This window comes from Aedes albopictus, chromosome 3 (assembly GCF_035046485.1).
Source record: "Aedes albopictus strain Foshan chromosome 3, AalbF5, whole genome shotgun sequence".
In the NCBI taxonomy this organism is placed as follows: Eukaryota; Metazoa; Arthropoda; class Insecta; order Diptera; family Culicidae; genus Aedes; species Aedes albopictus.
Window position 1 is genome coordinate 363,949,914 of NC_085138.1, and position 14,872 is coordinate 363,964,785.

A 14,872-nucleotide genomic window follows, 5' to 3' on the forward strand; every position below is an offset into this window, starting at 1 on the left:
GCAATTTTGACGCAACCACATGCGGAATTTCTGAAAAAATGCTTGTGAGATTCTATGAAAGAATTCCTAGAGTAATTTGTTGAGGCATCCGTGAAAAAAAATTATAAAAAAAATTCTTGGATAAATTCCAGGAGAAGTCTCTAGAGCAAATTCTGTAAGATACATTGAAGAAATTTCTAAAAAAAAAGCAATCAAAGGAGGATTTTTTGTTTAGAATCTCTGAAGAAATCCCGGAGGGAATTCTCGGGGTTTTTTTAAAGAATTGGTTGGAAAAAATCTTCTGTAAGTTTTGTAAAAACTTCATTGGAATATATTTTATAAAGGAACCACTGACAGAATATCGTGAAAAATGTTAGAAAAAGTATTAAAGAAATCCCTGACAGTATTTCCAAAATGTTCCCTGGCATATCGTTCTAGAAATTTCCAAAGAAGCCCATGGAAAATTATTATTATTATAATTTGAATCCATCAGGATATTTCAAAGCGAGTCCTTGCACGATTCTTCAGAGGATTCTATATTGTATGAAGCATTTACTAAGGAAATCACAGAAAGGTTTTGTAGAAAAATCCTTGGAGAAAATTTGTGGAGGAATCTCTAGAAAAATTTGCGAAAGGAACTAACGCAGAAATTTCCGAAAATTCTTGCAGAAATCTCAGAAGAGATTCTTGAAAAATTTTTTGAAGCACTCCATGGTAAATTTTCAAATGAATCCTGTGAGAAATTACTAGAGAAATCCTTAGAGGAGTGTCTGAGGAAGTTCGTGGAAGATTTATCAAAATAATCCCTAGATAAATTTGAAGAGAAGACCTTGAAAGGTTTGCTGAAAGGATCACTGGAAGAATTTCGGAAAGAATCAGCGAGGATTTTTCAAAAATATCCTCGGATGGATTCCTTAAACAAAAATCATGGCAATAATTCCGATAAATCCCTGGGAAACTGTGGGATTCTGTTAATCGATCTATAAAGAAATTTCTGAAGGAAACCTTGGAAAAAAATTCAGAAAAAAAAATTCTTGGAGGATTTTTAGAAACAATTCTTGTAAAATTTTATAGAATAATTCATTGTGGATTTTTTCAAGAAATGACTAGAAAAATTTCCAAAGAATCCCAGAAGATTTTTTAGAATAAAATCCTAAATTTCCGAAAGAGTTCATGGTGGGATTCTAAAGGAACTGTATGATGATTTTCTGAAAACAAAAACACAAAAAATTTAAAAGAATATTGAAAGGATTTTCCGAATATACCCTGTATAAATCTCTGAAAAAATACCAGGGGTAATTTTTGAAGAAATCCTAGAAAAAAGACCAACTCACAGAGTTTTTGTTTGCCTGCATGGTGATACAAAAAAGGGAAAACTCACAAAGGAAACAAATAAGAAGAATTCAATAAAATATCAATATTGCCCTAGAGTTGAACCAGATTATTGTTTCACCAATCAGTATAATCTTTAAAAAAAACATGGTAATGGTTTATTATTGTTGACAATGCTACACAACCTGGACTCGTTTGTATTCATATTGAGTTAACGATTTACTACGAAAATTGAGTTAATGAACCCCGGCGCCACGAACACCAACCATACTCAATTGAAATGCGTTTTCTGTCAACAAATAGCACGTTGAATGAGATTCAATGGGGTGATTCCATATAAACAGCATATGCCATTTCCGAGTGGCCTATCGAATGCAATCAATGTTTAATTACCGCTCTGGTTTATTGGATAATTGGCAAAAGCTGATTCTGTTACTGAAGCGCACTACTCTGTTACCAAACATTAATCAGCTTCATTATCGGCTTCCGATTCGTTTCAGTTGTACAACTTTTTCAACGCACTGCTAACGCACATTCCGGAAACTGCGGGTCGACCCATCGACTCGCAGGAAACCTCTCGGTCGTCCTCAACTGGTAAGCGTTTTGCGTTTTTGCCACTGACTCAAACTTATTAATCCCATCCGAAAAAAATCAGAAGCCCTCGACATGAAGTTCTCGGACGAGTCGGACGACCTGGCGGAGGAAGGCATCACCGGTCCGGAGCGAAGTTACCAAGGTCCGCACATCAAGTTCCCACTGGACAAAAAGGAACTGGAGGTGATCATCGACCTGTTTCGGAAGAAGAAAAACCGCCTGCATGCCAAATACGTGGCGGGCATCCTGCGGGAGGCCACCTCCAAGCTGAAACGACTGCCAAATCTGAACCAAGCCTCGACGGCCATCTCCAAGCAGGTCACGATCTGCGGCGATCTGCACGGGAAGCTGGACGACCTGCTGGTGGTGTTTCACAAGGTAAATGGTCCGTAAATCGTGATTCCTACAATCGCCTAACCCTTTCATTCCATAGAACGGTCTGCCCTCGCCGGAGAACCCGTACGTCTTCAACGGGGACTTTGTGGACCGAGGCAAGAAGGGCCTGGAAGTGTTCCTGCTGCTGCTAAGCACATTCCTAGTTTTCCCGGGTGGTGTTTTCCTGAACCGGGGTAACCACGAGGACACCGTCATGAACGTCCGCTACGGCTTTGTGCGGGAGGTTCATCAAAAGTATAAACACAATGCCGAAAGACTGCTAAAGCTCATCGACGAAGTCTACCGGTGGCTTCCGCTGGGCACGATAGTTAACAACCGGGTGCTGGTGGTGCACGGTGGAATTTCCGATTCCACCGATCTGGATCTGATCCGAAGTTTGGATCGGGGAAAGGTAAGTGTTGATTCTTTAGAATGAGACAGATAAAGAGAACAACAGTATTTTGATTATAACAATAATTGTTTTCTTTCCACAGTACGTTTCCCTTCTACGACCACCTATCACCGAAAGCTCGGCACCTGGAGCGGAAATCATCGACAAAGTAGAATGGAAACAGGTAAGCAAGGGCGTAGTCAACTTTTCGGTCAGGGGGAGGCGAGCACCCTTAGCAAATTTATACGTACTTACTTCATTAACTGAACGTAACACGATGACATTGAATATTACAACATTATATTCTATATGATTATTTAATTCTTTAGCAGTCACGTTGTTGTATTTTGTATAATTTTGTTGAATACGTTGAAAACAACTCGACTGTTCTACATAGTGGTGGCCAATTTCAGGAAGATTAAGAATTTTTTTTTGCACGTGAATTATTTCTTCTGGAGCTCATAATAGTTTTTTTTTTGTTAATGTCTACAGAACTTCCGTAAGAAAAACAATAGATGCACGGGTGTTTAGTGTTCAGTATTGTGTTGTTCTTTGCTGTGCATGCATCGCTCCTGTAAGGGGTGAGTATGGCAGCATAATCGATCGCGTTCGCTATTGTCTCGAGTGAAAATCAAAACAATAGATGCGCGGGTGTTTAGTGTTCAGTATTGTGTTGTTCTTTGCTGAGTATTGTGTTGTTCTTTACAGAGAAGAACATTAAGCAAGACAATTAGATGATCGGCATTGAACCACAAAAACCCCACAACAATTGGTGAGATCTTTCCAATATTATTCATTTATAAATAATTCTATTTCAGTATATTTACTTTATAACTGCATATAAGTTGAAAATTCGCTATTTTCAACATCCTTTCATCTATTGGAAGATGCTTCAGTTCTGGGCTCTTTCTAAGTTGATGAAGGGATTTATAAATGCTTGCAAGGACTTGGCCAGGTGTGTGGAGCTGAGTGAATCTATGACATTGTAGATAGTAGCGACATCAGCAATGTCAATGGAAATATTCAACTTTGCAACTCCATCCAAGATTTGTGCAAGTATTCATGCTATGCTATGCTATGCTATGTCTACAGAACTTCCGTAAGTAATCATAGCTGAACTCTTTATGAACTGTTTTCAGGACTTACCCCGAATGTTCTTTGATTTCGTTCAACTTAGTCTCCAGTAGAACCAGTTCGTAGATTTTTTAAAGATATTCACATGATGTCATTCACGAATAACTGGAGTTCTTTCAGTAATTAATCCGCCAGTTTATCTATGGTCATTAGCTATCTTTAAATATTTTGGATCTCTATTTCTCTTGGAATAAACCTTCAAGTGTATTGTTTCGAGTACATCCTTGCCGGAATTTCCCTAAAGAAGATTTTGAGTACATATTCTATAATCCTATAGATATGACAATTGATGTATTCCCGGAAGGATCCTAGGGATAAGTAACAATGAATGCTGAACAATGAGAGTTTTAGCTGAACAATAGCTGGTTTGACACCATGGCTGAACAAAATGACAGCTGAATATTGGCCTGAAGTATGGCTTGTTCATCCTCTTTAATCAGCAATTCATGCTGAATATCAACTTAAATAGTATATTATTCATCTGGCTAACCAGCTTTGAAACATACAGCAACATGCAACATTAATCATCTGTTGTTCAACCTTTAATCAAATAATGATTGACAGCTGACCCAAGCATGTTTTCGTGAAGTCCACATCGCTTCTTCAGCCTCAATACAGACTTAGTTCAACTTATGTTCTTGACTATTCAAACACAACAATTAATACTCTTGTTTTCGAGGATATGTATACAATTGTGTGTGGTGTAGGTGACAAGGTGAGTGACAAATCAGGAGGTCCGACTTCAATTCCCAGTTTTCTCACAGATTAATTTGTACATTCCTAAACATCTCTTCTGGAAATAGATGCAGCTAATGGTGGAAATAAGCTCACGAACGTGTTTTTATTTTATTTTTTACAAATAATAAATTTGATTGATTACTGATTAAGTGCATATTAAGCCATAAATCAGCCTTCCAATGAACCTCAATTCAGCTAAAGTTTGAATTTAATCACCATAATTAGATGTTTAGGAGCTGAATAAAGGATTGTACCTCTTGTGCTCAGCTTTTGGTCAAATGAAGGCTGATTAAAAATAGTTAAAGCAACGTTTGTACAGCATCAAATTATTACCTGGGATAATGCTTGAATGAATTCTTGATATTCTTTTAAAGTAAGTCACGGTGACTTCTGCACAACCAAAACCTGAGCTGTGTTCACCCTTCTATGACAAGTGAGTGGTTTGAAAGAAACCCTGAAGGACTATTGTAAAAATTCCTGATGGAATCTCTGAGGATCCTCTGAAGAAACTTCTAAATGGACTCCTGATGAAAGTTTTTAGGCAACTTCTTGAAGAAAATCTAAGAGAAATTTCTAGAAAAATCCCTTCACAAAACTCGGGAGGAAATCCCTGGCGAAACACCTGAAAGAATCCTAGGATAAGTCCTTAAACAATCTTTGAAGAAAACCCTTGAGGCATTCCCGGGGAATTTCTGAAACAGTCTTTTAACCCGTTGAAGCCGGAATTTTTCCAAGCGTTCTTCTGGAGTTTTTTCTACGTTTTTCTATAGTTTAGTATTCAATAGTATAAAAACGGTAGAATATTATGCGGAATATTTTTTCTGGTCATCGTAGGTCATCCAAACTATTCTTGAGTTTAGATCCTTAAGTCTATGGCTGTAACGGTAACCTCCTTCATTATACAAAGCTGCGATTTGTAATCTATCATGTCCAGTGAGTCTTCTGAAAATTCAATAGACAGTAACAGATCATTCGGGATATCCTAGATCATCAAAACTGTTCTTGAGTTTAGATCTTAAAGTCTATGGGTGTACCGGTAACTGATTTCATTATACAAAGCTGCGATTTGTAATGTATCAGGTCTAGCAAGTCTTCTTATCAGATCAGTCGGGATATCTTAGGTCATCCAAACTGTTCTTGAGTTTAGATCCTAAAGTCTGCGGGTGTAACGGTAACTGATTTTATTTTACAAAGCTGCGATTTGTAATCTATCCACCCAGTATGTCTTCTGGAAGGTAAATAGACAGTATCAAATCAGTCGGGATATCCTAGGTCATCCAAACTGTTCTTGAGTTTAAATCCATAAGTCTACGGGTGTAACGGTAACTTTTTTCATTGATCAAGTATTTGACCCCTGATTTCCATACGTGTGGTGGCCCATTGGATGTCGTCGGCTCTGGCATGGAACAATTCCGGATGAGCCTTTAATATTAAGTTTTCTTTATTTTGTAATTACTGTTTTTTTGAAAAGAAAAAGAGGTTTTATGCCTTTTTGAGAACGATTTCGTAATGTAAGAAAATCACTCAAAGGGGCTTTTCCCTCTTTCAAAATCAGAAGTTAAAAAATAAACATAATAATAATAATAACTTTTTTCATTATGCAAATCTACTATTTGTAATCTATCATGTCGAGATAGTCTTCTGAAAATTCAATAGACAGTAACAGATCATTCGGCATATCCTAGATCATCCAAACTGTTCTTGAGTTTAGATCCTAAAGTTAACAAGTGTAACGGTAACTTGTTACATTAAAAGCTATGCTTTGCAATCTATCATGTCCAACAAGTCTTCTGAAAGTTGTTGTTGTTGTTGTTTTTACCAACTAAGCTTCATAACAGTAAGGAGCCCATAATATCCCAAAAATATATAACAACGCGTATTGTTCCTCTAACTGCTTTGGTAAGTACAGTGGATTATGTAACACCTTAACGTAGTGGGAAAAGCTATTATCACAAGTGTAGACCTGAAGCTATGGTCTCCGGAGTAGTGATGTTGATCTGGAATGTCTCAAAACTATCATTACAGATTACAGTCTAAAGTTCATCGTGAGACTAACTACTGTTACTTTTAGGGATTGTTGATTTTGTTCGGTGATTTCACCGATCACGGTGATCACCGAACAAAATCAACAATCTTTAAATATACAACTCAACGGTGACCAAAACCCTTCAGAATAACTACTGTTACTATCAAGAGCTAAACTTCAGGATAGATTGGACGACCCTCAATGTCCCAAAGGTTCATAAAAATATATAGTAGACTTTAGGTTGGTCCAGTCACCGCTATTGATTATGAAACGTTACTCAGTATGTCAGATATAGCTGATGTTACGAGTGTAGACCTGAAGTTCTGAACTCATGGATAGTTTGGCTGACCTGGATCATTCTTATAGTGTCTCTAAATGACATTTGAGATTTCAAGAGCATCACGGATCTCGGCAGATCCTATGCTATTATTTATGGTGGAAACACAAAGTTTTTCTTGTAGATTTGAAGGACTTTATGTTAGAACAATTTGGATGACCGTGAGTGTCCCAAGGGTTTATAATAAAAAAGTAGACTTCAGATTGTTCCAGTAACTTCGGTTGAATATGCAGCGTTACTCAGTATAACTGATAACCTGTAGTCATGAACTCCAAGGAAGTTTGGCTGACCTGGAATATCCCAGTAGTGACTCTTTATGACATTTGAGATTTCAAGAGCTTCACGGATCTCAACAGATTATGCTATGCTATTATTTATGGTGAAAACACATAAAATTTTTCTTGTATATTTGAAGGGCTTCATTATAGAACAGTTTGGACGACCGTGAATGTCCCAAAGGGTTATAATAAAAAAGTATACTTCAGATTGCCCCAGTAACTGCGGTTTATTATGCAGCGTTACTCAGTATAACAGATATGGATCCTATTACGAATGTACACCTGAAGTCCTGAATTCCAAGGAAGTTTGGCTGACCCGGAATATCCCTGTAGTGTCTTTAAATATCATTTCAGATTTCAAGAGCTTCATCAATCCCAGCAGGGCATGTAATACTATTATTTATGTCGAAAACACATAAAGTTATTCTTGTAGATTTGCAGGACTTCATTATAGAACAGTTTGGACAAACCTGAATGTCCCAAAGGTTTTTAATAAAAAAAAATAGTCTTCAGCTGGTCCAGTAACTGCGGATGATTATGTAGCGTTTCTCAATATAACAGATATGGAGACTGTTACGAGCAGAGATGCCAGATTATTTTATCAAAAATCTGTATCAATACAGATTTTTCTGTATCGCCGTATTCGAGGGTAAAACAGACACCGAGAGTCCTAAATTTCAATAGAAACTAACAAAGATGTACTACTTTCAGATGGTGTTAAATTTTTCTGGTATTTATTTTTCTAAAACATGTGTGAAAGTGTTCAAATTTTCATAAATTCTACAAAGTTTAAGCAGCAATTTACAAAGTTTTCATTAAATTTATTGAAAATATCTTCAAATTTTATGCTTTTTGAAGAAATCTGTATCACATTTTGAAAATCTGCATTTTTCTGTACTCTGTATCTTGTCGGTATAGAAGGTCGAATATCTGTATAATACAGAAAAATCTGTATATCTGGCATCTCTGGTTACGAGTGTAGACCTGAAGTCCTGAACTCCAAGGTAGTTTGGCTGACCTAGAATATCCTTGTAGTGTTTCTGAATGACATCTAAGATTTCAAGAGCTTCGTGGATCCCAGTAGATTATACAATAACAATATATGGTGAAAACACATAAAATTATTCTTGTAGATTTGAAGGATTTTATTATAAAACAGTTTGGACGACCCTAGATGTCCCAAAGGTTTATAATAAGCAATTAGACTTCAGATTGCTGCAGTAACTGCGATTGGTTATGTAGCGTTTCTCAGTTTAACAGATTTGGATACTGTTACGAGTGTAGACCTGAAGTCCTGAACTCCAAGGTGGTTTGGTTGACCTGGAATATCCCTATAGCGTCCTGGAATATCCCTAAGAGCTTCACGGATTCCAGTATCTTATGCAATGCTATTAGTTGTGCGGAAATACATAAAATTATTCCTGTAGATTTGAAGTACTTCACTACAGGACAGTTTGGAACACCTAGAGCATCCCAGAATATAAAACACCTTTTGATATTCTCGATGAAGCTAAATGGATACATATAAACGAAACCCACATCCAAGTTTAACTTTTAAAACAACTGGTATGTTAATTATTTCGTTTTTTTTTAATTTAATGGTGTTCAGGATGTTCTAGGTTATCAATGAAATCCCAAATACAAATATCCCAATTTTTCCCTAATAGAGCACTCAATTTGCAACAACTTTGCCGAAGACAGTATTCTGTTTTATCGAATGGGTGAATTTATACAGCCGTTTCTATGTTGGGGTCATATATGACCCCTCCGGCTCCAAAGGGTTAATCAAGATGATGAACCTGGGCATGGTAGTGGAATACCTGTAAATAAAAAAGAAAATCTTCGAGAAAAAAGAGTCGAGTCAAGTACGAGACACTGAGGTCGTCTTCAGTTCAGGTAGAAATACGTATCTGTCAAAGGATGCAAATTCAGAACACCCTCAAAACATCTCTGGACAAACTCCCATAGTAATCTCTGGAGTCTGGAGGAGCTCTTGGAAAAAAAACTCTAATGATGGTGCCTTCCTCGTGCCTGTGATCAGAAACCATCTCAACCAAAACCAAGTGACATGTTAATGAATATCACACTTTTATCCATTTGACAAAAAACCTGTTCATGGTACGTTACGTCTTATAAGCTGAACCAAATCATCCCTATACCGCATGGTTTCAGAGCCCAAAACTGTCTTGCATTTTGAGCCGTCATCTTCTGATTATCATTTCTGATCTCCGGACATCTTCATTTTACTAATATATCCATATTGCAAGTTTTCAGAGGTTAAAACTTCTTATTACAACCACCACTTTGAATTTTGAACCGCCATCTTGGATTTTGGGCCGTCATCTTGGATATCCTTGTCGCCATTTTTGGATTCCGGACATTCCCTCCATACCAAATATACACAAAATGCAATAATTAGAGGCCAAAACTCTTTACTACAGCTGCCATCTTGAGTTTTGGGCCGCCATCTTAGATATTTCGGTCACCATATTTGGACTCCGCACATTTTCTTCCTACCAAATATACATTGCTTGATTTTCGAGCCCAAAACTCCATGAAATAGCTACCATCTCGAGCTGTAGGCCGCCATATTGAATATTCTGATCACCATTTCTAGATTCTGTACTACACCAAATATATCCATATTGTACGACTTAAGAGACTAAAACTCCTTAAAACAACCACCATTTTGAATTTTGGCCCACCATCTTGTATATTTTGGTCGCTCTTTTCAGATGCCCGGAGACTGCATCCTATTAGAACCTAAAACTCCTTTGAACAGGTGCCATCTTGAATTTTGAACCGCCATCTTGGATTCTGGGCTGCCATATTGGATATTCTTGTCAGCATTTCGGGACTCTGAACATCTTTTTCATACCAAATATACCCATATTGCATGGCTTGAGAGCCTAAAACTCCTTAAAGCAACCGCCATTTCCAATTTTGACCCACCATCTTGCATATTATAGTCGCATATTTTTGTATCCGGGCAACTTCTCGATGACAAATACACTTTATGAATTAACCTTTTAGAACCTAAAACTCGCTCTTTTTAGTCGCCGGGCATACTGCATCGTATTAGAACCGAAATCTTCTATTAACAGTTGTCATCTTGAATTTGGAACTGCCATCTTAGATTTTGGGCCGCCATATTGGATATTAGGCCGCCATCTTGCATATTCTGGTCGTCGTTTTTGGACATTGGACATGTTCTCTGTACCAACTATACCCATATTGCATGTTTTTATAACCTAAAACTCCTTAAACTGCTGTTATCTTGAGTTTTGAGCCACCATCTTGGATTTTGGGCCGCCATCTTGTATATTCTAGCTGCCGTTTTTGGACTTAGGACATCTTCCCCATACCAAATATACCCATATTGCATGGTTTTAGAGCCTTAAACTCCCTGAAACAGCCGCCTCTTCTAATTTTGGGTCGCCATCTTGATTTTTTTTGGCGACATTTTGGGTTTCTGGTTTTCATTGATGATTTCTGCATAAAATTCGGCAGCCATGCTAAAGTGTGCAAAATTCGACATAATGTGATGTGTCGCATGATAAAATATGGTTCAGTTTTATGTATGACCTGGTGCTGGTCTGGATCACTAAAATAACCATAACTCCGGAACGCCTTGACCGATCTGCACCATTTTCAATAGCAAACAATGCGGTAAAATTCTGGTTCGATTCGAGCTATAATCCGTCATATCGACCAATGGAAAGTGCCTTGAAAGTGAGTGAACCTTTTTTGTGCACAGACATACATACATACACACATACATACAAATATACCGACATATTCTCAATTCGTCGAATTGAGTTGATTGGTATATGTGATTTGAATCTCCACGCCTTCTATCGAAAATTCGTTTTTGAGTGAACATATAGTACACTTTGGTGTAAGAGAAAGGCAATATAATGAATAATTTCTTGGAGGATTTCTTCGAGAAAAAAAGAACATCAGGATATATTCGTGAAAAAATCGCAAGGTCAGTTTCTGAAAGAATTCCTTTGCAGGAGCTACAGGGGATATTCTTAAAGGAATTCATGGATGGATTCTTGAACAAATCCGTGGATGAATTCCTAAAAGATTTCTTGGAGACACCTGTGAAAGAATTCCTGGATGACTTCTCGAAGAATTTCTTGATTTCTGTATGCATCATTTTTAAATTGTCTTTAAGATTACTAATACGAATCGCGTTGGAGGAATTCCTTTAGAATCTATAAGTAACTAGTTGTCCCGGCAAACTTTGTCTTGCCAAGCTTCGGTGGTTTGACAACTGTTGAGGTCATCGCAGCAACGCACTCTATATTGATTTAATTTTGATCACGCTGAATCTGTTCCCGGCTCATCAAAAATCAGTATTTTCACAATTTTCATACTTTTTTAAGTGATTTTCGTAACTTTTTCTGCATATAAACACAGCCACCATGAATACGAATCAAGCCAAGCAAGAGTCATTCTGATTGGTCCAGCCGTTCCCGAGTCTTGTTGCCTCAAAGGAACTTCAAACTCATTTATATATATATAGATTGAACAAGACCTTCATGTAATCCTGGAGAAATTCTTGGGTGTTCCCCTGGAAAAGATGATGAAAACAATCATGAAATTTCTAAGGGAACCCCTGAATAAATTTACTAGTGTAATTTCTGGAGTAATCTGTGGAAGAATTCCTGGAGATATCCATGGGAGAAATCTTATCAGAATTTCTGGTGGAATACCTGGAGAAAACCCTGGAGGAATCCCTGGAGGAATTTCTAAAAGTAAAAGAGAAATTCCTGGAACAACCCTTGCAAGATTTACTGGAGGAATCTCTAAAAGAATTCTTGGGGGAATCCTTGGAGAAAATTCTTGGAGGAATTTCTAGAGCAATTTATGGAAGAATCTCTGGATCAATTTGTTGAGGAATCCTTGGAAGGAATTCTTGGACAAATCCTTGGAGGAATTACTGAAGAAATTCATAAAGGAAATTCTGGAGAAAATCCTGGACGTATCCTTGAGGTACTCCTGGAGGAAACCCTGGTGAAATCCCTGGAGGAATTCTTGGAGATATCCCTAGAGGCACTCTTGAAGGAATCCCCGGAGGAATTTCTGGAGAAATTTCTAGATGAGTTCTAGGAAGAATTTTTGGAGGAATTCCTGGTGAAGTTCCTGCAGGAATTCTGGGAGGAATCCCTGGCGAAATGTCTGAAGAAAGAGGAATTCGTAGTGGAATTTTTGGAGAAATTCTTAGAGGATTTCTTGCTAGAATTTCCAAAATAATTACTGGCGGGAATCTAGAAGAAATTCGTGGAGGAATCCCTTGATATATTACAGGAGAATCTATCAAAGAATTCCTAAAGGATTTTCGGAAGGCATCTCTGGAGATATTTCCAGATGAATCCCTGGAAGAATACCTAGAGGAATTTCTGGACAAATTCCTGGCGCAATCTAAGGAGGAATTCCAGGAAGAAACCCTGGAGGAATTCCTAGAGAAATCCCTAGAGGAATTTTTGAAGGAATCTCTGGAGAAATTTCTGAAGGAATACCTGAAGAAATCCCTGAAGACGTCCCTGGATGACTTCCTGGAGGAATCCTTGGATGAGTTCTTGGAGAAATTTCTGGAGGAACCCCCGGAGAAATGCAAGGATAAATTTGTGAAGAAATTCCTTGAGGAAGTCCTGGAGAAATTCCTTGCGTAATTTCTGGAAGAATCCTTGATGGAATTTCTGGAGGAATTCCTCGAATAATCCTTAAAAGAATTCCTGGTGGAAGCCCTGGAGGAATTCCTGATGAAATGCACGGAGAAATACCTAAAGAATTTCTTGGAGGAATTCCTTGAATAATTCTCGCTGCAATCCTTGGAAGAATTCCTGCAGAAATCAATGGAGAAAACCCTGTCAGAGTTCCTGGTGGAATTCTGTGAAAAAAGCCTGGGTAAACTTCTGAAAAAAAAATCCTTGAAGAATTCCTAACGTTATTTCTGGAGGAACTCTTGGTGGAATTTCTGGAAGAAGTCCTGGAGGAATCTTTGGTAGAATTCCTGGATGAAGCCCTGGAGGAATCCCTGGAGAAATTCACGGAGAAATCCCTTAAGGAATTCCTGGAGCAATCCCTGAAGCAATTCCTGGAGGAATGTCTGGAAGAATCCTTGGGGGAATTTCTGGAGGAATCCTTTGGAAAATTTCAGGAGGAATTCCTGACGAATCCCTGAAAAAATTTTAGGAGGAACATCTGAAGGAATGTCTGGAGAAATTTATGAAACAATGCATGGAGCAATTTTTGGAGGAATGCCTGGAGAAATCCCTGAAGGAATCTATAGAGAAGTTCGTGGAGAAATTCTAGGAGAAATCCTTGAGAGAAGCCTTAGAAGAAATCCTGGATAGATTTACAAAGGAATCCCTGGAAAAAATCCTGGATGAATCCTTAGAAAAATTCTTAGAAGAAGCCCTTGAAGAATCCCTGAAGCAATTCATGGATGAATCTCTGGATGAATCCCTGGAAGAATTACTGGTGGAATTCCCAGTGGAATTCATGGATAATTTTCTGGAGGAATCTCTAAAGGGATTCTTGGAGGAATTCTGGAGGAATGTCTGAAGGAATCCCTGGAAAAAAATTCTGGAGAAACTCGTGGGAGAATTTCCGAAGGAATCCCTGAAGGACTTCCGAAGAACTTGTTGAAATTGTTGTAGAAATTTCTGAAGCAATTCCTGGAGGAACTCCTGAATCAATTCCTGGATGCATACCTGGAGAATGCCTAGAGGTGTAATGTAAAGTGCCATAAATAAATAAAAAATAATGCCTAGAGCAATTCCTGAAGGGATCCCTAGAGAAATCTCTGGAAATTCCTGGAGGAATCCCTGAAGGAATCTCTAGAGGAACTCTAGAGGAAATCCTTGGAGGAATTCCTGGACAAATCACTCGGGGAATCCCAGAAAGAATTACGGAAGAAATCTCAGAAAGTACTGAAGAAATCGCATAATGCTTGGAGAAATCCTGAGGAAATCCTAAGAAGAGTTCTTGGTGGAATCCTTGTAGCAGTTCCTGAAAAAACCTCTGAAGGAATCCCAGAAGCAATCCAAAGAGGAATTCCTTAGGGAATCCCTGATCAGTTCCTGGAGGAAGTCCTGGATAAATTCCGGGAGAAGTCCCTCAAAGAATTCCAGGAGGAGTTCCTAATGGAATCCCAAGAAGAGTTGCTGAAAGAATCCTTGGGGAACTTTAAAATCAATATCTGGAGTTATTTCTGAAACAATCATAGAACGCATCCCCGAGTGAATCTCTGCAGGATTTCTTTGAGGAATTCCTGAACAAACCCCATGAGACATCCAGGAAGCAATCCCATGAAAAAAATCCTTAGGAAATCTTAGGAGAGCTTATGAATCCCCGGAAAAAATCTGAAAGAATTCATGTCTGCAGTTATTTCTGGACGAATAAGAAATCCTTTTAAGGGCTCTTAAAGGATGTTTCGTACAAAATGTTTTAGGATTTCCCCTAAAACATTTTGGGGCTCCCTCTGTACCCCTTTGGAGACGCCCATGCAGGTAAGTACTGATCGGTAGTGCAACAGAATGACACGCAACTCCGTGTCAACCATCTATTTTGTTTTCCGAACAATCATATTGCTTACTAACGCCGTCGCTCAAACTGTAACACTACTGCTACCGTTTATCCTTCTTAGGATTCCTAAGTAAGTGACATTGAAACGC

The 14,872-nt window shown here is 38.1% G+C and overlaps 1 protein-coding gene across 11 annotated transcripts in view; it reads left to right on the top strand.

The window, feature by feature from the left end:
- LOC109428850 (serine/threonine-protein phosphatase rdgC) overlaps positions 1-14,872 on the top strand; it is a 264,380-nt gene that overhangs the window by 184,055 nt on the left and 65,453 nt on the right. For 10 of the 11 annotated variants that reach the window (XM_062855473.1, XM_062855472.1, XM_062855474.1 and 7 more), the window contains 4 exons: positions 1,812-1,905; positions 1,967-2,283; positions 2,339-2,692; positions 2,775-2,855. In XM_062855473.1, the coding sequence (XP_062711457.1) occupies positions 1,812-1,905; positions 1,967-2,283; positions 2,339-2,692; positions 2,775-2,855 (846 nt within the window). The remainder of the gene's footprint in view (positions 1-1,811; positions 1,906-1,966; positions 2,284-2,338; positions 2,693-2,774; positions 2,856-14,872) is intronic. The other variant, XM_062855475.1, reaches the window with a different exon arrangement.